The sequence below is a fragment of the Saimiri boliviensis genome, chromosome 6 (assembly GCF_048565385.1).
Source record: "Saimiri boliviensis isolate mSaiBol1 chromosome 6, mSaiBol1.pri, whole genome shotgun sequence".
In the NCBI taxonomy this organism is placed as follows: domain Eukaryota; kingdom Metazoa; phylum Chordata; class Mammalia; order Primates; family Cebidae; genus Saimiri; species Saimiri boliviensis.
This window is the reverse complement of record NC_133454.1, coordinates 114,000,822-114,024,312: the sequence shown is the minus strand read 5'-3', so window position 1 is coordinate 114,024,312 and position 23,491 is coordinate 114,000,822. Positions and strand designations below refer to the sequence as shown.

The following is a 23,491-nucleotide window of genomic DNA, read 5'->3' as shown; positions in this document are numbered from 1 at the left end:
TTGTTTTCTCATCTGACTGTTTTAAGGATCTGCCTTCCTCCTCCACAACCCCCACCTCCAAGGAGTACCACACTCTTTTGGGCCCTGGGAGGGACATGGCAAAGTGGAACAAGTGCAGGACTGCAGTCTTAGGGTCTTATAAACCAACTTTCCTTATTTGTGAAGTGGGGCAAGAACAGTAGTGCTGCTTTCATCCCCAGTTATGAGGTCCTGAGAGATCCGATCATTCTTGTAACAACAGAAGATGGCTTCCTACTCTAAACAACCAACCCCAGCCCTGAAGTTCTCAACTACCAACCCCAGCCCTCGCACTCGGGAGCTCTGGGGACCCGACCTCCACTTCCGGGTTCAGCGCGGAAAACCCCACACCGACAGCCCCGCAGCGCCGACTTCTGCTCGGGTTCCCTCCCCTTCTTTGCCAAGAGGCTACTGCCTCACTTCCACGGCCGCCCCCGCAATCGCCCCCCCCCCCCCCACCTCTGGCCCTCGGGGGAGGGTCTCGTGTTGTTTCCCCGAAAAGAAGAAACCAGACTTCTTAAGGTTAATCAAATGTTTGCAATGAGCGTTTGGGTTACAGGCCTCGGTCCTGGAAGCGCTGGGGTGCGTCCGACCCCGGCGGACGCTCAGAAGGGCGCTCTCGGAGGGGGCCGAGCGCCGGAGCAGGATCAGACCCGAGAGGCAGCCAGGCTGGAGCGCCAGGAGCTCTCCGAGGTGCTGAAGCCGCCCGGCTGTCGGCCCGGCTTGGGCGAGGCCCGGCGTCCTGAGGCTCCGGCCCGTGCGGGTTCCCAGCGACCTCTGAGACAGGCCGCCCGCTCTCCGGGGTCTTGTCCCGCGCTCCGGCCCTGGTGACCTTGGGCAACCGGCTGTCCCTCACAGGCTGCGGTGAACTCGCGGTCCAGGCTGCGGCTGGACAGGCAGCGCGTCCCATCCCGGGGCTGGGAGAGCGGGGGCGCGCCCCTTCCCCGGCCTGGAGCGCCGAGCAGGGACCCGAGCGGGTGCGGGCGAGTGGTCCGCGGTGGGCTCCTCTCTCCCCGGCCGACCCTCGCCGGTCCACCCGCTCCTGCGCTTCCCCAGGCCCCGACGGCGCCCCTCCTCTCGGGCAGCCCGGCCGGCACACAGCGGCGCGGCTGGAGCTCCCGGCCCTCGGCCCCGACGGAGCCGTGGCGGCGCAGCCCGCCTCACGCACTCGCAGCCTCCCGCTGGGGTCAGACTCCCGCGCCTCGTGGCCAAACCGCGGGCGGGGCCGCGCAGGGCGCTGAGGTCCGGAGAGGCGCGAAAATAGCTCAGGGTCCCGGGAGTGCGGTCAGGGTGGAGGCGGGAGCGCGGCCGGACCCGCTGCCAGCTCCCTCCCCAGCCCGCGAGGGGGCGCCGCGTCCCCATGACAACGCGGACACCCCACCCCCCGGAGGGCAGCGCCCCCTGCTCCCCTTCGCCGCCGGCCGTGAGCGGCGCCCTCGGTGCCCCGGCGGGGAGCTGCCGGCCGGCCCCCGGGAGGGGTGCGGACCGCCGGGGTCTCCGACGCCCCGGGTGGTGACCCCCGCGCGTCGCCGCCGGGTGACCGGCCCGGGGCGGGCGGCGCGGCCCCGCCACGATTGGCTGCTTCCTCGTGACATCACGCGGCTCGGGGAAAAGTGCGAGCGTGAGCGCGAGTCGGAGCCACAGCGCCGGGAGCTGCGGGCGGAGCAGGGGCCGCCCCTCGACACCCCGTCCCCGCCCCCGGCCCTCGGCCCGGCCGCCCGCCCCGCTGGCCCGCGGGGCCGCGCGTCCGTCCCGCCGTCTGTCTGGCGCGAGGGGAGCGGGGCAGAGGCGGCGGGTAAGTGGCTCCGCGGCGGCGCGGGGGCGGGGGGCTCGCCGGGAAGAGCAGGAAGCAGGTCCCCGGGACGCTCTGAGGCTCCCCAGAGGTGGGTTCGACTGGGACTGGGCGCCAGAACCCCTCTGGGGCGAGCGAGGTGTCGGGAGCTGCAGAGGGCCGGGGCTGGGGGACCCCGCTGGAAGCAAGGCCGGGGTCTTTCGGAGGCTTCTCCAGGTGCGCCAGTGGGAAGGGGTGGGCATCCAGGATGTCGGGGGCGGGAGAGTGCCCGCCCACAGCCCCTACGGAGCCAGGGGCAGCCGTCGGGGGTGGGACCAGGTACTCCAACCCTCCCACTGGCGGCTCTGTGGGGCGCCGGGCGCTGAAGCCCCAAAGAGCCCTTTTCCCGCCGTCTCCCCGCCCTCCTTTTCCCTCTGCCCCTTTGCCCCCGTGCTGCCAGCCCACTCCAGCCCCTGGAGTCTTCCTTCTACGACCTTGAGCCCCGACGGAAAACACCCCGGCCCTCCCCGGTACCCCTCCCCCACTCCGGGACCACCCCCCGCTGCTGCCCAGCCTCTGACCCGGGGTCTTCCAGCTCCAGTCCCCCCTACCCCGGCCCCGCAACGGAAGTGTTGGGCCAAATCTTCGCCTCTCCCTCCCTTGAACTCTGGAGTCTCCTCTCCCGCTCCAGGGGCCACAGCCTTCCCAGAGCAATGGAGTGAATACCCAAGAACCGAAGACCTACGCCCCAAACCACCCCACGGACTCCCGGAGCACCCACTCCGGTCTCTCCCGGGGAAGAGGGGGTCGAGGACTCGGGAAAGCACAGTGCCCACGCCCAGAGGCTGCAGGAACTGCGTGCTAGGGGGTTGGAGGGAGGGCGGGGCACCGGAAAGCCAGGGCTCCTTCGACCATGGCAGAGACGTGGAGGAGCCTCCAGATGGCCCAGGAAAACCCGGCCCTCGAGGCCCGTCCGACCCTAGCGTGAGAAACTGGCTGCCCACTTTGGTCGCGGGGGCTGGACAGTGCCTCTGGGGTAGGGTGCAGGGTGACGAGCGGGGGACAAGTCTTGCACTCGCCTGACCCCGAGCTCTGTCTGGGCCTCTGTCTTGTGGGTGGGTGCACTGCCAGTGCCCTCTCGCCGCGAGACTGGGCGTCTTTTGGCGATAACGCCTCTTAGGGGCTCGCAAAGCTGAGCTGCCTGATGTCCCTCAAGGCCGGGTTGGGCGACTGTCTCAGCGGCCCCTCGACAGATGTCAGCCTGAGGCTGGAACTCTCGGCCACATCTTTGAGGACTTGGACACCTCTGGGCACCGGGCTAAGACGGCCTCCCCAAAGTTAGGTGGCCCGTCGCAGCCCTTGGTGTAGTCTGGCCTCCTTGTCCTGTCCACACGACACTTATCCATCCACAGGACAGGCGCAATCCGGATGCAGGCTCCTGGCCCGACCCTCTGCGCGCTCAGGCGGACAGCTAAGGTCTGGCGGAGTCTCCCGGTAGGGGCGTTTGGAATGTGACCGGTCACCCACTGTTGGCCCTGCATTTGCGTGTGCATGCAAGCCCGCAGGTGTAGAGGCACCCGAACCGTGTGCATCCTCCCGGCCACAGCACCCTCGGCACGCACACGCGTGCACATGCACGTGTCCACACGGCGCGGCATGCTCACGCGCTCTCACGGGCGCACTGGTATCCAGGCGTGGCCGTGCGCACACACACGCACATGCAGACAGCTACTAGCGTCTACTCGCGCTCCCCCGTAGGCACACACAAACAGAACTCGCACTCGCGCTCCCGCCCACACGTTCCTCGCCGGGTGCCGGGTGGAATCCGGGCGCCCTCAACTTTCCCACCCGAGAACCCCGCGCGGAGCGGAGGGCAGCTCCGGGGCGGCGTCCCGAAGGGCCTGGCGAGGGGACCCCACGTCCCTTCCCCTGGAGGCTCTGCCCGGGGGCTCCTCTGGGTTCGCCATCGAATTGGAGTTGGGGGCAGTGGCGAACGGCGGCCGCACGGTCTAGGTCCTGAGCGGGCACCAGCGACCGACACTGCCATCTAGCGGTGCGCACGGCCCCTGCGGCGGCGGCGGCTCACTCCCCAGATCCCAGGCGCATCTGGATTCCAGGGAAACGCGCCAGAGGGGCCTACGGTGGGAATGTCTGCGGGTGACCCCGAGGTGTCCAAAAAGACGACGGCTGGGGCGGGGCTGAGTCGGGGAGACCCTGAGCCTCGCCCCGTCAGCACCTGGCAGCTCCCTCACACAGGCCAAGAGCAGGACTTAACCACCGGCCATCCTGTGGTCCCAGCTCAACCCAGCCGCCAGGATCTGGGAGAAGACAAGACATCGCTTGTCTTCTGGGAAAGCTAAGTCGAGAAGCCAGCAGGAATGCGAGGGGACCCTACCCAAGCCTCTCCTGAACAGTACCTCAGTTGTGTGGTTTTCCGGTGGGGAGGGGAGCGGAGGCAGGAGGTCAACTCTGAGCAGTAGCACCTTGGACTTAAGAAGGAGGTTCCCGGGTTCTTCTCCTGCCCCCACCCCTACTTCCAAACCCGGTGAGTTGGGGCCAGTTGATTAACATTATCCTCATCTATAAGAGGATATTTACGTCTGTAAGATGAGGAGACTAATGATACCTGCCTTTTCAGGCTGTTGTAAGGACTAAACCAGATAATCTATATTAAAAGCTCAGAGGGGTTCCTGAGGCATAGTTAACACTCAATAAACAAGAGCTATTACGTTTTCACATTCTGCACCTCCAGCCCGTTTGTTATCATCCTGCTGGCCTGTATCCTGCCCTGGGAGGCTAACATGAGTTTCCTTGGGGCTGGCTGACTGATTGCCCCTACCTGTCCTGTTCCTTCCAGCTCGTGAATGCTAGGGGGAGGGCAGCCTCCTGGTGCTGGAGGGGACAGGTCAGAGAGTGACACCTGAGCTGCTATTTCAGAGGCTCTCAGAGCCGAATGGGGTTGTCAGGAACCCCAAGAGAGGGCAGTATCTGGTCTTTGCCCTTGACTCGTTGTGTGACCTTGGGGGTGACAATACCTGCATTCAGCCTCTCCTCCTACAAGGATTTAGATACAGAACTTGAACTGTCAGGCTAGGAGGCTGGGTCTATCTTCCATGGTGGAGTAGGAGGGCTGGGGCCAGACTTGGAGCGGTTACCCTGGCCCTTGGCCCCAGCCGGCCGTGCATTTTTGTGTTGATGTATGAAGATCAAGTTTAAGTGCTGATCCCTATAGCTGCTGGGCAGGATCTCCCAGGACAGGATCCTGTCTTCTGCAAATGTGAAAGAGGCACAGGAAGGCGAGGTGGCTTGTCTCAGGACACACAGCCGGAACGCAGGCTATGGGTTAGTGCTCCTTCCTCCACAGCCGGCTGCCGCGCCCTCTCTTCCTCTCACACACAGACGCACAGAACTGCGTATCCGACCATGCCTGCTGGGCTGGCGTGGCTGTGATGGGCCCGCGTGCGTCTGTGGAGCGGTGTGTGTGTTGGCGGGTGTGAAGGAGGCTGGGCTGAGCGGCTGCCCTGGCACTCGGAGCTGGCGTGGGCCTCCCTCACATGGAGGGAAGAGGAAGAGGGGGAGGAGAGCTAAGAGGAGCCTGGTGGGAGGGAGGGCAGGCTCAGGGAAGGGCCTGGTGGGGACTCCAGCTAGGGCGCTGCGGGTGTGCGGAGTGGACTGCGGAGGGAAGGGTAGGCTGTGGCAGCCCTGCTCTTCCCTCTGGGACAATCCGTTCACCTCACTGGTCCCTAGTTGGGCTTCAGGGGGTCTCTGATAGCCCCTAGTGACCCCTGCACTGCCCCCCTCCCAGCTGCCTGCCCTGTGGCTGGAGCTGAGGGCTCCAGGAAGGGGATGCGACAGTGGCAGGTACCTCCCGAAGCCCCTTCTGCGGGGACTCTCCTCCTCTCGGGGTGCCCAGCTCCACGCACCACCTCTGGTCCCTGCAAAGCCTTCTGCCTTCTGAGCTCTTTGGCCTCCCATAGCCACAGCTCTGTTACCAGAACGCCTTCCTCTCACCACCCCTCCCCGCACGCATCCCTACCAGCAACATGATGCAACATGATGCAAGAAGCTGTGAAACCTCTGTCAGGCTTTTAACATCCCTGTGCCTCAGTTTCCCCATCTGTAAGTAGTCAAGAAAAAAATATAATGGTATCTCTCTCAGGTTTGTTGTGAGGATGAAATGAGTTAACACTATAAAAATTGTTGCCAGACATGGTGGCGCCTGGAATTCCAGCTACTCAGGAGGTGGGAAGATGGCTTGATTGGGAGTTCTAGACCGGCCTGGACAACATAGCAAGACCCTGTCTCTACAAATAAATGAATAAATAGACACTCCCCCCCCCCCGCTTTTTTCTGTTACCTCCAGTAATGGGTATAAGCAATTTTTTTTTTCCTTTTTTTGAGATGGAGTCTTGCTCTGTTGCTCAGGCTGGAGTGCAGTGGCGGGATCTCGGCTCACTGCAACCTCCGCCTCTTGAGTTCAAGCAATTCTCCTGCCTCAGCCTCCCAAGTAGCTGGGACCACAGACACATGCACGTGCCACCACGCCCAGCTAATTTTTTTTTTTTTTTTTTTTTTTTTTTTTTTTTTTTTTGGTAGAGACAGGGTTTCACTGTGTTAGCCAGGATGGTTTTTATCTCCTGACCTTGTGATCTGCCTGCCTCAGCCTCCCAAAGTGCTGTGATTACAGGTGTGAGCCACCATGCCGGCCCCCCCTTTTTCTGTTTTAAGTGTCAAAGGTGCCTGACACTTAGTAGACCGTCAGTGTTGAGTGCTCATAGATACCCCTATTATTGCCTTTATCTCAGTGCTTTCTGCGGGGGTTAGAGAGCAGGTGTTAAGAAATGACCAAGGGGGTAAATGGATGAAGGAACACCTCTCTCCAGCGCCCACATACTGGGTGGGGGAGCCTCTGGGACCACTCTCCTCCTCCTCTTGCTTCCCTGGGCTCCTCTGACACCAGCCTCTGTCTAGGCCTTGCGATGCTTCCAGGCCTCCGCTGTGGCCACCGCCCTTGGTGGGGCCACTCTCTGCAGCTCCTCCTGTGGCTGCCTCCTCATCACCCAGATGACCCGGTGGGTGAGGCCTTCCCTGATCACCCAGCACGGAGTCGTGCCCGTCCTGCCTTGTGACTCACTCTCCCATCACCTGCCTTATTTTCTTTCTAGAGTTTTTTTTGTAGTTCACATGTTTGCATGTCTCCCCCCATGAGGCAGGGGCCATGTGTGTCTTATTCACTTCTGTAGCCACAGCACCCCGAACAGTGCTTGGCACATAGTAGGTGCTCAATTAATGTTGAATGAAAGGACAAATGAGGGATGGCAGGACAGAGTTCTCTTAAGGTCTGCCGGAGAATGTCCCTCTTTCCCCTTGATGCCAGTGTACCTCTGCACGACACCACCCCCATTCTTTTCTGCAATTCATGCTTTTCTCTCCTCTTCCTCCCCAGACACGGGTTACCCACCCCTGCTAACCAGCATGGCCAACTTCACACCCGTCAATGCCAGCTCGGGCAATCAGTCCGTACGCCTGGTCACATCGTCAACCCACAACCGCTACGAGACGGTGGAAATGGTCTTCATCGCCACGGTGACAGGCTCCCTGAGCCTGGTGACTGTCGTGGGCAATATCCTGGTGATGCTGTCCATCAAGGTCAACAGGCAGCTGCAGACGGTCAACAACTACTTCCTCTTCAGCCTGGCGTGTGCCGACCTCATCATTGGCGCCTTCTCTATGAACCTCTACACCGTGTACATCATCAAGGGCTACTGGCCCCTGGGCGCCGTGGTCTGTGACCTGTGGCTGGCCCTGGACTACGTGGTGAGCAATGCCTCCGTCATGAACCTTCTCATCATCAGCTTTGACCGCTACTTCTGCGTCACCAAGCCCCTCACCTACCCTGCCCGGCGCACCACCAAGATGGCAGGCCTCATGATTGCCGCCGCCTGGGTCCTGTCCTTCGTGCTCTGGGCGCCTGCCATCTTGTTCTGGCAGTTTGTGGTGGGCAAGCGGACGGTGCCCGACAACCAGTGCTTCATTCAGTTCCTGTCCAACCCGGCAGTGACCTTCGGCACAGCCATCGCTGCCTTCTACCTACCTGTGGTCATCATGACGGTGCTGTACATCCACATCTCCCTAGCCAGTCGCAGCCGGGTCCACAAGCACCGGCCCGAAGGCCCGAAGGAGAAGAAGGCCAAGACACTGGCCTTCCTCAAGAGCCCGCTGATGAAGCAGAGCGTTAAGAAGCCCCCGCCCGGGGAGGCCGCCCGGGAGGAGCTGCGCAATGGCAAGCTGGAGGAGGCCCCCCCACCGGCGCTGCCACCACCGCCGCGTCCCCTGGCTGACAAGGACACTTCCAACGAGTCCAGCTCAGGCAGTGCCACACAGAACACCAAGGAACGCCCAGCCACAGAGCTGTCCACCACAGAGGCCACCACGCCTGCCATGCCTGCCCCTCCCCTGCAGCCTCGGGCCCTCAACCCAGCCTCCAGATGGTCCAAGATCCAGATTGTGACGAAGCAGACGGGCAATGAGTGTGTGACAGCCATCGAGATTGTGCCTGCCACGCCGGCCGGCATGCGCCCCGCGGCCAACGTGGCCCGCAAGTTCGCCAGCATCGCTCGCAACCAGGTGCGCAAGAAGCGGCAGATGGCGGCCCGGGAGCGCAAGGTGACACGGACCATCTTTGCCATTCTGCTAGCCTTCATCCTCACCTGGACGCCCTACAACGTCATGGTCCTGGTGAACACCTTCTGCCAGAGCTGCGTCCCTGACACGGTGTGGTCCATCGGCTACTGGCTCTGCTACGTCAACAGCACCATCAACCCCGCCTGCTACGCTCTCTGCAATGCCACCTTTAAAAAGACCTTCCGGCACCTGCTGTTGTGCCAGTATCGGAACATCGGCACTGCCAGGTAGGCAGGCAGGAGTGCCCTAGGAGGTGCTGGGGTTGCGTGTGTGTGCTGGGGGCCCACACGGCTCACCTGCTGTGGGGAAGAGTTGCAGGCACCATTCCGTGTTCGCGTTTGCTGAGGAGGAAGTTCGGAAGAGGCTCTGGCTGCATTCAGAGATCAGATCTCTGCTCAGGCTGAGGAGGCTCACCCCAGGGAGTGTCTGTCTGAACTGGGGCTGCCTGGCCTACCTCTGTGGCCTTGGCACTGGCCTGGGTGGGCACCTGCCCCACTGTGACCAACCATCAGCAGAGCTGGAAGAATGGATATCTGGACGGGGCCGAAGCCCAGGGCCCCCTCGGGAGGAACAAAGAGGCCAGTGCTTGGAAGGAGGCTTGGGAAGGGCGTGGAGGGGTGGGGTCCCCCATTCTGCTGTAATCGGTGCTTTCTGCCCCCCTGCACCCCGCATGTAGGCTCAGTCCCCTCTCCCCAATCCCACTCCAGGGGCAGAAATCTCCTCTGGCTGCAGCTGCGTAGCCAGGTTCTGGGTGGGCATGATGGAGGCCAGGTCCCCCCAACCCCAACAGCACTGCCCTTGTCACAGTCAGATGGGGCAGTGGGGAGGTCAGGGGTTCTGTCTCAGGAACTGAGGTCTGGCCTCCTGCAATCCCAGGCTGAGCTGAGGGTGGTCCTCTTATTCGGAAGACAGTCCCCTGCCGCCCCAGCCTTAGAAGGCTGTCCCAGGTCACACATCAAGTCAGGGCGAGGCTGTGGTGGGCAGCGTTCCCATCTGCTCTCTTCAGACCTCTCACCCTCTGGCCTCTGGAAGGTGAAGGAGGCCTGGGTCACACAGGTCTACTCGGGTTTCCGTGACAGTGGGGGTGGGCAGCGAGGCAGGCACTCAACTCCCACATCTGCTGCCCCCCATGGGTAGAACCTTCCTGATTGGCTGTGGGTTGGATCAAAAGACCTTTGACTGGGCGAGGTTGAGATGGGCGTGGTGGTTCCGGTGAGTCATCCAGGTTCCCTTCCCCAGCCCTGGTCCCTGGGAGAGATGAGGACTGAAAGGCTTAGGGGACTCGATGCGGGGGGGCCCCCTTTCAGGGGCCCTGGAAGAAATGTTCGAAACGGTTCTTTTTCCATGAGCTCTGGGGAGCACCCACCACCAGGCCCCCAACCCCCTGAAATCCACCAGTCCCTGCAGCCTGGTCTTTCTCCCAGCTTCCCAGCCCCAGACACATTTCCACAGCAAACTCCTTGGGAAGGGGCTTTTATATATTAAAAAAGAAAAGCTTTTATTGGGGGAAGAATTCAGTTTATTTAATGTGTTTCTTAGTAATGGAATCGTGGGGAAGAACAAAGTGGGCTCTGGGACTCACATTGCTTTGGGGAAGGCTCAGGCTTCCCAGAATCCCTTGTCCCTCCTCACTTTGGGCACTTAGGGGTGGGGCTGGGGAGTGAAAGGGACAAGGCAGGGCATGATTGATTAAAGCTAACAAGCAGACAGAAGGCACTGGCGGGTCATATCTCAGGCCAGGGAGAGGGAGGGCGTGGGCCAGGCCCCAGGTAACACCAGGGGCTCCTCAGCAGCCAGGCTTGGCCTCTAGTCCTTTCCCTTCCCTTTCTTGGCTGTAAAACAAGAAAGAAATATTAATACCATATCAGCAGTTAGGGCGACCCACTGCAGACCGCCCGCTCCACTAACACGCGGCATCAGGGAAGGGGGAGATTCTGCCCCCTAGTGGTTTCCGATCAGCTGACCCGGAAGTAGGGGATGGGGCAGCCATTGTGATGTGGACATCAGACACCCCCAGCTTCCTATTTCCACCTGGGATCAGAAAAGCTTCAAGTTCCCAGTCCCGGTCCTGGTCACAGCAGCCCTGGACAGCCTCAGCCTCCTCACCTGAGAAGCGGGCAGATTCACCCCTGCCCTGCCGGCGTCGCTGGGCTGAGTCAGTGCTAAGAGAGGCCCAGGGTCCCCCCAACCTCCTCCCTAAACTAGAAAGGGCAGAACTGACCGAGTGCTGCCCGTGGCTGGAGAGCTGACAAAGGCCAGCCGTTCCAGGGCACTTTCTCAGGGTCCTAATCCAGATGCGCTAATGGAGTAGTTTGAGTTGGTCCCTATTTGGGCCAGGGAGGATTTATGTCCCCAGCACCATCTGCGGGCCCTCTTGTACTGCCCATCTCTAGACTTTTCCAGGCGGGATAGTTGAGTGAGGCGATGTCAGGAAGCCACTGACCAGGACTCAAAACTTGAGGTTTAACCTGAAAGTCTCCTCACAGGCGCGGGGAAGGGGGAGCAGCCCCCTGCGACAGCCCCACCCCCCTTCTCCTCTCACTGACCTTTGGCTTTGGCTTTGGTTTTGGGGGTGCAGGGCTTGGTCACGCGGATGGTTTCCTGGCACTGGGCATTGTAGCGCGCCTTCTTCAGGGTGCCCTGGCGGACTTTCGTGCCGGTGCCCCCATCACAAGCACCCCAGTTCTCAAACTTGTACTTGCAATCCGCTGGCGGGAGAGCGGCCTGGGTCAGCGCTGCGCGGCCCGCGGCCTCCCTCTACGAGTCTGTCCAGCCTTTGGCGAGGCTGTGCCCCCGTCTCCTGCCCTCCGCCTGCGCCCCGCCTCACCTCCAAACTCCTTCTTCCAGTTGCAGGGGATCCTGCACCGGATGCGCTGGGTCTGGGCCCCGCAGCTGCCCTCGCGGAAGCCCACGCCGCAATCCTTGCTGCTGGGGGTGCAGGGCCCCCAGGCCCACTGCTCCGCGCACTCGATCCCCGGGCCGTCCTTCTTCACCTTGTCTACAACGCGCGGGGAACAGAGTTCAGGACCGGTGCACAGGGAGACTCCCTCGGGGGCCGCCCTCCTGGGGTTCCAGGCTGGGAACCCCGGGGGCCCAGCCCGGAGGTGGCGGAGCCTTGCCTGCCCGTCCCCAGCCCTCCTTCGATCATCCCTCATCACCTTTCTTTTTGGCCACCGCTGAGGTGAGCGCCAACAGAGCAAGGAGAGAGAGGAGGAGGAAGCCTCGGTGCTGCATCCTGGGGGGAGAGCGCGAGTCAGAGTCCCTGTCCCGTCCCTTTCCCCACCGGGGGCCGCGTGCCCCACTTTCCAGGCCTCCAGTCGGGCAACTAAGGTGGCGGCCTTGGTAGGACTTGGGGCAGGCCCCTAGCTGTTAGCCCGGACGCACCGCCGTGAGGCGACTCCCGGGGGACGCATCGAGCCCAGGACGCAGCTCGGACCCCCCCCGACCCAGCCCCCAGCCCTCAGCCCTCAGCCCTCAGCCCTCAGCCCTCAGATCGGCTGCGGCCAGACGGACCTGGGGCGGCCGTGCGCTCGCTCGCTTGCTGCTTGCGCTGCTTCGTTCCCTCCCGCGCCAGGCCTGTCCCGCTCCGGCCTCTGCGGCCCCTTTTGTCTCCAGAACCGGTCTGAGCCGGTCACATGGGCCCCCGCCCCCTCTCCCCACCCCCCAGGGAAGGACCCGCCCCGCCCCCTCCCCTCAAACCCGCACCGCCCCCGACCACGGCGTCCCCGCCCCCGCTCTCGCCTGCGACCCCCGCTTCAGCTCCCGCGTCCGTGCGCCCAGCCCCGCGCCCTCGCCTCGTCTCGCCCCGCCGGTGCTCTCTGCGCTGCGACGGCGGCCCTTCCCGGTCCCATCTTCCGAGCCGGGGTCTCCTAGCCCCAGGCCTCGACCCACCCGCGCACACCGGTCCCCGGCCCACTCGGGCTTCCTGCACCGCCGCCCACTGCCCCCATCCCGGGTCGTCTCCTGCCAGACGTCAGGTCCCGGGCCGTTCTCAGGCCGCGACTTCCCTTGCGGGCCGCAGAGCCTCCGCTGGGGACGAGCAGGGCACAGAGAACCCCGCGCCCGTATAAGCCGCCGGGCTCGCTCCCCTCCCACGGCGGGCTCAGCCCTGGCGCCCCGCTGGCTGCTGGGGAGGGGGCGCGGCCCCACCTGGGCCCGTTTCCGTGGGTGGGCAGGGAGGCGCTCTGCTGTGCTGCGGGGGAAGTCTGGGACCCGGATCCCCAGAGAAAGCCACAAGTGCAGGCGCCCACCGCCTTTCCGGGAACACAGGCTTGAGGGGCGGTGAGTGGGGGTCTTGGGGGAGGAGCCCGCAGGCCTGGATTTGGTGAAACTTCGCGCTGACAGGAGCCGTCTGAGAAGTTCCAGACCCAGCCACAGCGGCGGCTGCAAAAGCCCACCCCCTCTGACCCCAGGCCTGCGGCATCGCCTCGCCTGGTCCCTCCAAACCAGGAGAGCCCCCGAGGCCTGGGGGAGGGGTTTGCTCAAGGTCACAGGGCACATGGGCCACAGAGCCTGGGCTCGCCCCCGCCCCACCCCTCTTTCACTTTCATTGTTGTTCCCCGCGGGAAGCGGGAAGCCGGAGGGATCGGCCCCGCCCCCGGCCCTTGCCCCGACGAGCTCGGCCGCTGGACAGAGGTCAGGAACCGGGGCCCCGGGAAGGTGCTGTCGACGGCGTCCAGTCCCCACCCCGAGGACAACCCGGCAGCCCCCGCTGCTTGTTAGACCTCCCCCGCAAAATAAGAAAAGCAGAAAAGAAAAATCCACTTTACTGAGTCACACCCAGCTGTAAACATGTCACCGAGAGTCCCGCCCCCCACCCCCAGGCCGCACAGTCCGCGTTGGAAAGACGGGGGAGCGGGGAGGGTCGCCGGAGCGGGTGCCAAGCAGGGCAGGGCGGGCAAATGCAGCAGGCGCTGAATTTCCGGGAGGAAGCCCGGGGGAGGGGGTGTGTGGCGGGAGCGGGGGCTGGGGGCCCAGCCAAAGACCAGGTGGCCCAGGAAGCCTCTTCCCGAAGGCCTCCCTCCCTTTCCAGACCCTCCAATCCTCGGAGGGCATCTGCTGCGGCCAGGGAGCGCCCTGCCCCAGAACCTCCACAAGGAATGTCCAACCCAGACGTGTCCTGGTCCCTTGTGAGCCTCCGTGTCCGGCGGGGACCTCAAGGGGTCAGATGAGGCCCCCAGCTCCTGAGTCCAGCCCTAGTTCTGGGCAGCTCCTTAGGGGGCAGCACGGGGCTCCTTCCCTGGGGCCTGGGTCCCCCGTAACCGTCCCACTGGAATGTGGAAGTGAGGTGGGCAAGGAGGGCGCTCGTCCCCTGGCCGCACTGTCCCTCCTGCTGCCATGGGCAACCCGCTACACAGCCGTCTCCTGGTCCTCCCTCTGGATCATCTGATAGTGCTGCCGGTTCTCCAGGTAGGCGGCCAGCTCCGTGTCCTGAGCCTTCTCAGCCCGTTGCCGGGGAGTGTCACCCTGGAGGAGGGCGGACCGGTGATCAGCAGGGGCCAGAGGCCTGTGGCCCACCCCGAGCTGGCTGAGGCCAGGCAGGGGCTCTTTCTCCGAGGGGCCTAGTCAGGGAGGGAGGCCTCTCCACCCACCAGCTCCTCCCCTGCTAGCTCAGGTTTCCCAGGGTCTGGACTACGTCTTCCCAAGGACAGCCCCCAGCCCCAGCTCCCTTCTTGGAGCTCTGGAAAGGTTTGGTTGGTGCCCGAGCATGGGCTCCCTGCTGGCTGGCTGCTCACCTGCTGGTCCGTCTTCATAAGCGAGGCCCCCGCCTCCACAATGTAGTGGCAGATGGTGCGCTGGCCCAGAGCCGCTGCCTGGTGCAGACAGGTCTCCCCACTGGGGGAGCAGGGGCTGGCTGTGGACCCCATCCCGTCCTCTGACCGTCCCTCTCTCCCAAGGGCCATCACAAAGGGTAGGAAGTTTGGGGCCCTGGGGCAAGGGGTGCTCCAGGGGATGACAGATGTGGCCAGGAGTTTATGGACTCTGGCCTGACAAAATAGGAGGGGTGGGAGGAAGAGGGTGGTTTCCAGGGTGACCAGGGTCCAGCACTGCCCAGATACTCACTTTTCCTCCACAGCATCGAGGATCTCTGGGGGTGCTGGAGGAGAGGAGGGGTGGTCACAGAGGCCTGGCAGCCCCTCTTCCTCCCGCCTTGGCCCCAGACCCTGGCTCACCGTGGTCCAGCAGGTATCGGACCACCTCCTTGCTGCCGGTGCTGACTGCGTGGTGCAGGAGCGTGCGGCTCCGCTCGTCCCGGTGCATGAGGTCGCCCCCAGCTCGGTGCAGCTCCTGGAGCTGAGGGCAGGAGGCATGGCAGGGCTGGGGCTCCTGGGGCCACCCCTCCTGTCCCCAGCTCCCACGCTGGCCCACAGACACTAGCACAGGCCTGACACAAGAGCACTCACACATCTTACTCCCAAGGCGCCTCTGCGGGTCTCTCTGGAGCACCAGAGGGGCCTCTCACAGTTCTGCTGTGGGCTCCCTGGCAGTACTGGTGACCAAGCCCTGGAGCAGTGGTTCCTCTGACCTGCTCCTTTCTAAGCACTGGGCACTGGTGTACTGAGCTAGGAAGCCCCTGCTAGGAGCCACCAATTGTGGCTTGGACAGAGATGGGACAAGGTAGAATGGGACGATCACTGTGGAGATCCCACAGCGGGTCAGACAATGGCAGAACAGGTCAGCTCTTGGCCCAACCCAGAGGCCTCGATCCCCGGGGCCTGAGGGGGCTGCCAGGGGTAAGGAGCTGGAGCCTTGGAGCTAGTACCTTACAGAAGTCGTTCCTCTTGGCGGCCTCAATCAGCTCTTCACCTGCATGGAACAGCTGCCCATTACTCTGCAGTCACAGGCCTGGGCTGAAGTTGGTGCCTCACTGCACAGAACTGTGCCTGCCTGGGCGGGTGTGCCCAGGGCCGGGCTGGTACATGAATGTGACCATGTGGAGTTCTACGGTTGTGTTTGTGTAAGGCTGAGTCTGGGCCCTCTCCCCACCCCACTAAGCCTCCTGTCCCCAACCAGGCAGAAAGGAGGGGCCCCAGAGGGAGAGGCCTCACCTTGAGGGGGGGCAGCATCCCCTTGCAGTGACCTGCAACAGAGCGCAATGTGCTGTGGCCGGCTATGCACGGGCCAGCTGGCCGCCCTCCCCAGCCCCAACGGGGGCGTCTTCCTTCTTTCCACAGTTTATTGAGTGCCTGCTACACACCAAGCACTATTCCAGGTACTGGGGATACAGCAGGGAATGAGACAGAGGGAGGCCTTGCCCTCATGGAGCTTACATTCTAGTTCAGGGATGCAAACAAGTGAAATAAATAAGGAGTTCTGAGAGCAGGGGTGCCCTGGGGAATTAGGAACAGGTGGTATGGCATCCCTGCAGAAGGTACTGGGAGTGACCTCTCCAAGGAGGAAGCAGCTAAGCTAGATTCCAATGGGTGGGGGTGGGGACGCTCTGGAAAGATGGGGGAAGAGTTCGAGGCTGAGGCAATGGAAGTCCAGTGGTGGCAAACCCGGCGCCTCAAAGAACTGAGAGAAGACGGCGGGGCTGGGCTTCGGTGGGGACTTGGGGAGGGAATGGGAGCCCGATGCGATGACCAGGGCCTGGGAAGAATCTGCGTCCCAAACGCTGCTGAGAGAGAAGCTTCTAGGCGAGGGACTGGCCTGGTATGCTCTGCGTGTTTAGTTGGTTGTGGTGTGGAGTCAGCACTTCGAGGGCACGAGTGGCCACAGGGATACAAAAGCTGGGGGCCAAGGCGTGGTGGCCGGGACAGGCTGGTGGCAGCAGGGGCAGGGAAGAGTGCTCAGGTGGTGGGGGCCCGTCAGAACTGGCTGGAGGATGAGGTCATGGGGAGGGAGCAGGGAAGTCAGGGAGGGGCCGCTTCCTCGGGGAATTGCAGGGTTGAAGGCCATTAGGTGGGCTTTGGCTAGGTTGAGGTTGACGCCATTTGGTCAACTGGTGGAGGGGCTGGAGGAAGAAATGAGGAGCCTTCAGCTCACAGGTGGGACTGAAAGCCAGGGGCTGGAGGGACGGGACGTCAGGACTCACCGGGGTGAGGGTGAGCAGGGTGAGGTGGGGAGAGGGGAGGTGGGGGTTGGGAGGTCAGGCCGGGCCGATGCCCCCAGCAGCTCAGGGTCCAGGATATAAATCTCATCCTGTGCGATCTCAGTCACATAGTTGAGGTGCTCCTGTGGGGGGAGGTCAGGGCGGGAGGTCAGGGCACCTGACAGTGGGGGCCGAGGGGTGGCAAGGCTGGCAGACCTGGAGAAGCCTCTGCTGTGAGCACCAGCACTGAAAGGAGGTAGCCAGGCCAAGGGCCCGCCTGCCCCTTCCCTCCTGCTCTCTCCCGCCTGACCCCTCCTGCCTGACCCCCGATCCTGCCCTCTCCCTCCTGCCCCCTCCCTCCTGCCCCCTCCCTCTTGCCCTCTCCTTCCTGCCCTCTCCCTCCTGCCCCCTCCCTCCGGCCCTCTCTCACCTGACCCCTCCTGCCTGACCCCCCTCCTTCCTGCCCCCTCCCTCCTGCCCTCTCCCGCCTGACCCCCCCTCCTGCCCCCTCCCTCCTGCCCCCTCCCTCCTGCCCTCTCCCGCCTGCCCTCTCCCGCCTGCCCCTCTTCTGCCTCCTTCCCGCTCCTCTCCCGCCTCCTTCCCATGCCTGATGCTACCTCAGACTGCCCAGCCGCTACCAGGTGAGCTGGCGCCTGCCAGAGTGCCTTTGCTTCTATGTCTCCCTGGATGGCTCTTTGCTAGGTACTCAGCTACCTTTCCGGCTGGCAGCACCCTGTACTCTCCAGTGTGGAGGGCAGGGCTGCACAGACACGTGTGAATGCACTCCAGGGCAAGAGGACAGAGGTGAGCCCATCGGGGAAGCCATCAGGGAAGGTCTCCCAGGACAGGCAACCCTGGGGCCCAGAACCAGCTGTGGCTGGAGCAGGCCTGCAATGGCTCACCTGGGCCCGGTCGATCCTGTAGAAGCGGCTGGCGGTGGTGGCTGTGGGAGAGGGGGCAGTTGAGGATCAGGGAGCGCTGTGTCCAGGCCCTGCTGCCCCAACCTGGGCTCCCCTACGGAGGGGACAGGACATACAGCCTGGCCCCCTGGGAGTAGACTCACCGTCCAGGAAGCACCACTTGGGGGACAGTTTCTGGCACGTTGGAGGCCTGGCTGCAGCACCCTCGGGCTCCTGTGGAAAGCAGCGAAGTCCAGGCTGGGACAGAGTGAGGGGCCAGGGATGGAAGAGAACCTGGAGCAGTGGGGACCAGCACAGAGGCGAGAGGCCTGGCCTTGCTTCCCTCTCAGTGGGTACCTGGGGAAGCCCCTGCCCCCACCCCTTACCTGCTGGAGTCTCTCGATGTGGGCACGGCAGAGCTCTAGGTCACTGTCTCCTGGGACCACCACAGTGCCCAGCGGCACAGCTGGAGGACAGAGCACCCATCAGCAGCCGGCTGCACCCCATGGCTCTGCCCACGGGAGACCCGCTGCCTGGGCCCCGCCTGGCCGCCCACCACACTCACAGGCCTCCTTGAGCTGTTCCTTGTCGTAGTGCAGGGCCTCGTAGTCGTGCATGCTGACTCGGCTCACCTGGATACGCAGCTGCTCGGGCACCGGCTGCTGGCTGTCGGGCAGGGTGGGCACTCGGGGCTCAGCAAAGACCCTGCCTGGGTGCCACCCTCAGCCCGGCACCAAGCCACGTGCTGAGAGCAGATCCCGCCCCACTCCCAACATCCCTGGGGGCAGAGGGACAGTCAGCCCCTTTTACAAATGGGGAAACCAAGGCCCAGAGAGGGCAGGGTCTGGCCCTGGCACCCAGAGTGTGGCGGGGGCGGGACCTACTCATTGTGCAGGGGGGCGGCGCTCCGCCGCTTGGCCTTCTGCACCATGGTGGCCTGGTTGCGCAGGGCGATGCGGATGCGAGAGGCTGCGAGCTTGCAGGGTTCGCCGTCCACCTGCACGGGGATGGCCTTGGACGTGGTGAGCACCACCTCTCGGCACTGCGTCAGCCGCTCGCCGTGCCCGCCCACCTGCAGTGCCGCCTGTGGGCACGGGAAGCTCAGGTCAGATGGCACCCAGGCTGGGGCACCCAAGCTCTGCTCCTTCCGGAGCAGACACTCTAGCCAGAGAACAAAGGTGAGAGTGACCCCCGGCCAGATGGCAGAGGGGAGGGTGAGACGTCAGCTGGGGAGAGGAGGAGACAGAGGCAGTAAGGGTGACTCCCCAGTCAGAAAGGGCAGTGAAAGTGTCCCAAGACTTAACTAGGAGAGAGAGGGTGAGTGCCACTCTCAAGCCAGAGGAATGAGACAGAGAAGGGAGGTGAGGGTGAGCCAGCCCACCCTGTTCCATGGAGATGGGTGTGGGGGACCCCCTTCTACCTCTGGGCTGTGGGCCGACGGCCTACTCACCAAGGACGTCATGGTGAAGCCGATGACCTCAAGGTAGCCGTCATCATGCCGCTGGGGCTCAAAGTCGTGGTGTTCCCCAGGGTGGCCCCAGGGCATGGTACCCGCACAATACCTGCGCAGGTGGGCAGGTAAGGACACGGACCTCAAAACACAGTCTCTGCGGGATGAGGACAGCAGAGCTCCCCGGACCCCCTCCTCACCTGGGGATGTTCAGGAAAACCACACATTGGGGTTTCAGGTCCTGGATCTTGGGAGTCAAGTCCGTTCCATCACACTGGCGGCAGGGGTGGGAGGGTGTTGGGTGCACGGGCCCAGCTGCACCCTCCCTCCCGGCCCACCCACCCTGTGGCAGCTTGGCCCCGCTCACCACCACCCGGATGTGCTTGGCCAAGTCCTTGGAGCTACCCATAAGGAAGTCAGAGAAGGCTGTCTGTGGGAGACAGAGAGAGTCATATCTGCTGACAGAGAGCTTTCCTCACCCCCACCCGGCAGGGCTCCCAGGCCTGGTGGGCACAGGTGGGCAGGGGCACCGGTGGTAGAAGGAGCTGGCACAGGAAGGGGCGCAGACCCCACTCACCCCGGCGTAGAACATCTTATTCCGAAAGCGGCTATTGAATTTCTCTGGGTTGGCCTCTGGGTGGAGACAAGCAGTGAGGGCCAGTGAGTCACCCCAGCCTGCCCAGGTGGGGTTGGGGGAGGGCTGGGATGAACGCTTTCACTGGTGAGAGCAGGGTCTGACCCTCCTGGGGACGCTCCTGTGCCCACCCTGCCCTGGCCTCAGCGGGAGGCTGCCAACCTCGAGACTCGTGGAACTCCAGGGTGACGTGGGCGTCAAAGCCCAGGCTGAAGTAGTTGTTGAAGACATCCAGGGGCAACTGGAGAAAGGTCAAGGGATCAAAATGAGGGCTGGTTCTCACAGATGTCTCCCCTCCAGGGGCCTTCTGTGGCTGTGCCAGCTCAGCCCATCTGTTCACAGGCCTTCCCTGGTCAGCAGCGTCCACCGGGACTCAGCCCAGCTCATCCACCGTCAGGCACAGCCCTGCTCTGCCCAGTGGCTCCTGGGGGACTTCCCTGCGTGCCTGGTGACATCTCTTCCCTGTCAGCTCTCCTAACCCTTCTTCTCAGCATGTCATATGGAGTGCCAGAGCAGGAGCGTGGTTTTGCTCACTGCTTACGGCAGTGCCTGGCAGGTAGCAGGCGCTCTGTGAATGTTTGCCAAATAGAGCAGCATCTTGTGGCTAGGTGTGATGGCTCATGCCTGTAATCCCAGCGCTTTGGAAGGCTGAGGTGGGTGGATCACCTAACGTTAGGAGTTCAAAACCAGCCTCACCAACAAGGTGAGACCCCATCTCTACTAAAAATATAAAAATTGGCTGGGTGTGGTGGCTTACACCTGTAATCCTAGCACTGTGGGAAGCTGAGGTGGGTGGATCACTGGAAGCCAGGAGTTCGAGACCAGCCTGGCCAACATGGTGAAACCCTGACTCTACTGAAAATACAAAAATTAGCCACGTGCGGTGGCGGGTGCCTGTAGTCCCAGCTACTCAGGAGGCTGAGGCAGGAGAATCACCTGAGCCCAGGAGGTAGAGGTTGCAGTGAGCCAAGACCACACCATTGCATTCCAGCCTGGGTGACAGTGAGACTCTGTCTGAAACAAACAAACAAAAAACCAAAAAGCAAACAACAAAAAAAACACAGAAATTCAGCCAGGTGTGGTGACGTGTGCCTGTAGTTCCAGCTACTCAGCAGGCCAAAGCAGGAAAATCACTTGAACCTGGGAGGTAGAGGTTGCAGTGAGCTGAGATCGCACCACCGCACTCCAGCCAGGGAGACAGAGTGAGACCCCATCTCAAAACAAGACAAGACACAGCATCTTGTGAAGCAAGCACTATTATTCCCATCATACAAGGAAGAAGTGGAAGTTGGAGAAACAAAGAGACTCGCCCAAGGTCCCAGAACCAGAGAGTGGGAAAGTGGGAGCCAGTCCCCTGCCTCGGCCAGGCCAACCCACCCGGTCAGTGGCGCCTTCATCTCGGTCCTCAGGCCCTGCCTCCAGGTTGGGCTCCACGTGGAGGTCCCAGCGGTCCAGCTGCACCACGTTCCCCTCCTCCACATGGGAGAGGATCTTGGACACGGGCTCGTCTGTGTAGCCCTGGGGGAGGAGGCAGGGACTGAGACCTCTGTGGCTGGAGAGGCCCCGGCTGCGTGCCCCTCCTATGGGTGCTTACCCCACCCCAGTTGAGGGTTCGGGCCAAGTCATTGCCAGTACCCAGAGGCAGGATGGCAACAGGGGGCGGCGGCTTCAGGCGTAGCTGGTCCAGGGTGGAGAGGATCCAGCCCACCTGGGGAAGGGGAAGGGACAGCAGAGGCAGGTCAGGCCCACAGGGACGCTGGCTCCAGGCCCAGCCCTCTCACTTGGCCAGCCCGTGGGGGGAGCTCACCGTGCCGTCGCCCCCGCACGCCAGGATCCGCAGGTTGTGCACTTTGCGGTACATCTCCAGCCTGGGCTCATGGGAAGACGGCAGTGGGGTCAGGGGATGTGTGCTGCACCCCAGGAACGAGGCGAGTGCCCCCACGTTCCCCACAAAACCTTGGCAAGTACTTACGCCTCCCTGGGCCCTCCCTGGCTCAGGTCGAAGACTTGTCGGGGATTGAGATACCAGAGGAAAGACTGGATGATCTTCGCACCCTGGATGGGATGGGGAGCCGAGAGGTGGTGGGGAGGGGCCAGGAGGTGGTCAGGCAGTGGGAGAAGCGGGAGCAGCACAGGGAGAGGGACGGGACTATAGGAACTACGGCCAATAAGGGGTGAGGGGTGGAGAAAGGACCAGATGTTCTCAGGATCCCTGGCAGTAGCTAGAAATGGACTCTGGGAACAGCTGCTGGCAGATGGACCCCAACCCCCGCCCAGACCCTCAGCTGACAGGCAAGGCCGTGTTTACCTGGTTGCCTCCACTCTTGGGGTTCACAAACACCAGCAGGGGCTTCATGAGTGGGGAGGGGGTGGGCCTGATGATGAAGGGTCTCCAGCGGCCCTCCTGGGAGACAAGGTAAGCTTGTAAGCTCCTTCCTGTCCGGGACACCCTATCGCTATCCTCAGCAAGCCCCCTGGGCGACACTTCGTCCCCCTTGTGTACCTTCATGTACCATCTCTGGGCCAGATCTTACCAGGCCACAGAGCAGAAACTACATCTGATCCTGCCCTCCTCAGAGCCTCCAGAGCCCACACGGACCCCGCAAGCTGGCAACATTAGCTGGGGGTGGGGGGTCCGTATCCTCAGCAACAGATCCCTCCCTCCTGGTCCCCTGCAACCCCTGCCCAGCCAGGGGCTGACCTCAGGCCCTTTCTTGCTGGACTTCCTCTTGAAGGATGCCCTTTTCTTCTTCTTGCTTGCTTTCAGGGTATTCTGCAAGGGAAGCAGGAGGGTTGGCGACAAGGTGGGCAGGCTGGGGTAGCTGGCAGACCCCAAGTGCATGGGGGTGCATGCAGGGTGCAGGCAGCACTCACCTGGGGCCTCCGGGCACGGAGGATCCAGGTGGGTGGGATGACCACGGCCGCATGGACTCCCAGGGAGCAGGGCTCCTCGATCTGCTGCAGCATGAAGCAGGACACCTTGCTGTGGTACTGCGGAGAGTGCGGGGCTGGGGTGAGTGGGACCGGGTCGGGACTCGGGGACCCAAACCAGCAGTGGCAGGGCATGGCCCTGGGGGCAGGGGCACCACTCACTGCCTGCTTGCACCACGAGCAGCTGATGGCCACAATCTCCTTGCTGTGGAAGGTGAACTTCTGCTGGAAGCCCTGAGGGTGGACAGGATGGGTGGGCACCAGGGCCAGGCCTAGAGCCGCAGACCCAGCCCCTCTCCTGTCGCCAGTCTCTCTCCACCCAGAGACAAAGCCTGGCTACGTTGCCAGGGCTGGTCTCAAACGCCCGGGCTTAGGCAATCTGCCTCAGCCTCCCAATTAACTGGAACAACAGGCACATGCCGCCATGCCCAGCTTTGAACACATTTTTTTAAAATTAAAAAAATAGGTAAAATAAGCCTGAAGAACAGTGCTGGGTAGCCAGGGGCCTTGACTCCCTGAAGTCACCCGCACAGCACCACATGCACACCTACCTGCCGCAATGCAGGCTAACTCCTGCCTCACTCTTATTTTCCCTCCTTCCTGCCCCCAGGCCTGAGCAGGCCGCCATGTGCTCTTATTGACACTGCTTCTGAGTACCTCTCACATTCCCTGTTGGTCTGACAGGCTGTTATGAAAGGCCTGCAGTGGGCCAGGCGGACATCAGCGCAGAAGCAAAGCCTTCCATCTCTGAGCGCCTGCACTTACTGAGGGAGGCGGGCAAGCAGCAAACAAGTATGGGAACCAAACCACGGTGGGCTGTGCCAGGCGACTGCCTGGAGAGGCTGGCTTCAAGCCACACCGTTCTCAGGAGGGTGGGAAACCGCTGGCTGCCCAGCTTGGCATTTGGCACACAGGTATCCTCAGAGTCACTGAATGAGTAAGTCTACATGATTCTCCAGAGGGCCACTCGCAACTTCAAAGCAGGCCAGGCATGTGGCATGGGAAGAAAACTTTCCTCCCTGCTCGCCTGCTCAGCCCAGAGACCAAGGGTATGGGGACGCACAGCCTGGCC

The 23,491-nt window shown here is 62.8% G+C and overlaps 3 protein-coding genes across 18 annotated transcripts in view; 1 reads left to right on the top strand and 2 right to left on the bottom strand.

The window, feature by feature from the left end:
• Nucleotides 1-1,541: 1,541 nt before the first annotated feature.
• CHRM4 (cholinergic receptor muscarinic 4) lies at nt 1,542-9,986 on the top strand. 2 transcript variants are annotated; one of them, XM_039470491.2, is made up of 2 exons: nt 1,542-1,813; nt 7,236-9,986. In XM_039470491.2, exon 2 carries the CDS (start codon nt 7,265-7,267, stop codon nt 8,702-8,704), a length of 1,440 nt encoding a protein of 479 aa, XP_039326425.1. In that variant the 5' UTR covers nt 1,542-1,813; nt 7,236-7,264; the 3' UTR covers nt 8,705-9,986. The 2 variants fall into 2 exon arrangements, with proteins under 2 accessions (XP_039326425.1, XP_003920085.1); XM_003920036.4 differs by lacking the exon at nt 1,542-1,813 and adding an exon at nt 1,847-1,901.
• MDK (midkine) lies at nt 9,970-13,146 on the bottom strand. 2 transcript variants are annotated; one of them, XM_003920034.4, is made up of 5 exons: nt 12,623-13,146; nt 11,632-11,708; nt 11,301-11,471; nt 11,020-11,181; nt 9,970-10,305 (listed from the first exon to the last, which is right to left on the bottom strand). In XM_003920034.4, exons 2-5 carry the CDS (start codon nt 11,705-11,707, stop codon nt 10,280-10,282), a joined length of 435 nt encoding a protein of 144 aa, XP_003920083.1. In that variant the 5' UTR covers nt 11,708; nt 12,623-13,146; the 3' UTR covers nt 9,970-10,279. The 2 variants fall into 2 exon arrangements, with proteins under 2 accessions (XP_003920083.1, XP_039326426.1); XM_039470492.2 differs by lacking the exon at nt 12,623-13,146 and adding an exon at nt 11,987-12,112.
• Nucleotides 13,147-13,223: 77 nt separating this feature from the next.
• DGKZ (diacylglycerol kinase zeta) overlaps nt 13,224-23,491 on the bottom strand; it is a 48,441-nt gene continuing 38,173 nt past the window's right edge. For 8 of the 14 annotated variants that reach the window (XM_039470482.2, XM_010333910.3, XM_039470488.2 and 5 more), the window contains 25 exons: nt 22,582-22,653; nt 22,363-22,479; nt 22,190-22,261; nt 21,797-21,892; nt 21,461-21,543; nt 21,296-21,356; nt 21,083-21,196; nt 20,866-21,006; nt 19,651-19,729; nt 19,432-19,487; nt 19,222-19,284; nt 19,055-19,128; nt 18,855-18,966; nt 18,289-18,488; nt 17,970-18,070; nt 17,791-17,870; nt 17,569-17,638; nt 17,408-17,448; nt 16,509-16,648; nt 15,523-15,554; nt 15,237-15,280; nt 14,647-14,767; nt 14,537-14,570; nt 14,209-14,308; nt 13,224-13,939 (listed from right to left, as the gene is read on the bottom strand). In XM_039470482.2, coding sequence (XP_039326416.1) covers nt 13,823-13,939; nt 14,209-14,308; nt 14,537-14,570; nt 14,647-14,767; nt 15,237-15,280; nt 15,523-15,554; nt 16,509-16,648; nt 17,408-17,448; nt 17,569-17,638; nt 17,791-17,870; nt 17,970-18,070; nt 18,289-18,488; nt 18,855-18,966; nt 19,055-19,128; nt 19,222-19,284; nt 19,432-19,487; nt 19,651-19,729; nt 20,866-21,006; nt 21,083-21,196; nt 21,296-21,356; nt 21,461-21,543; nt 21,797-21,892; nt 22,190-22,261; nt 22,363-22,479; nt 22,582-22,653 — 2,220 coding nt within the window. In that variant the 3' untranslated portion in view covers nt 13,224-13,822. Of the gene's footprint in view, nt 13,940-14,208; nt 14,309-14,536; nt 14,571-14,646; nt 14,768-15,236; nt 15,281-15,522; nt 15,555-16,508; nt 16,649-17,407; nt 17,449-17,568; nt 17,663-17,790; nt 17,871-17,969; nt 18,071-18,288; nt 18,489-18,854; nt 18,967-19,054; nt 19,129-19,221; nt 19,285-19,431; nt 19,488-19,650; nt 19,730-20,865; nt 21,007-21,082; nt 21,197-21,295; nt 21,357-21,460; nt 21,544-21,796; nt 21,893-22,189; nt 22,262-22,362; nt 22,480-22,581; nt 22,654-23,491 lie in introns of all 14 variants that reach the window. The other 6 variants (XM_039470480.2, XM_039470490.2, XM_039470483.2 and 3 more) reach the window with 1 other exon arrangement.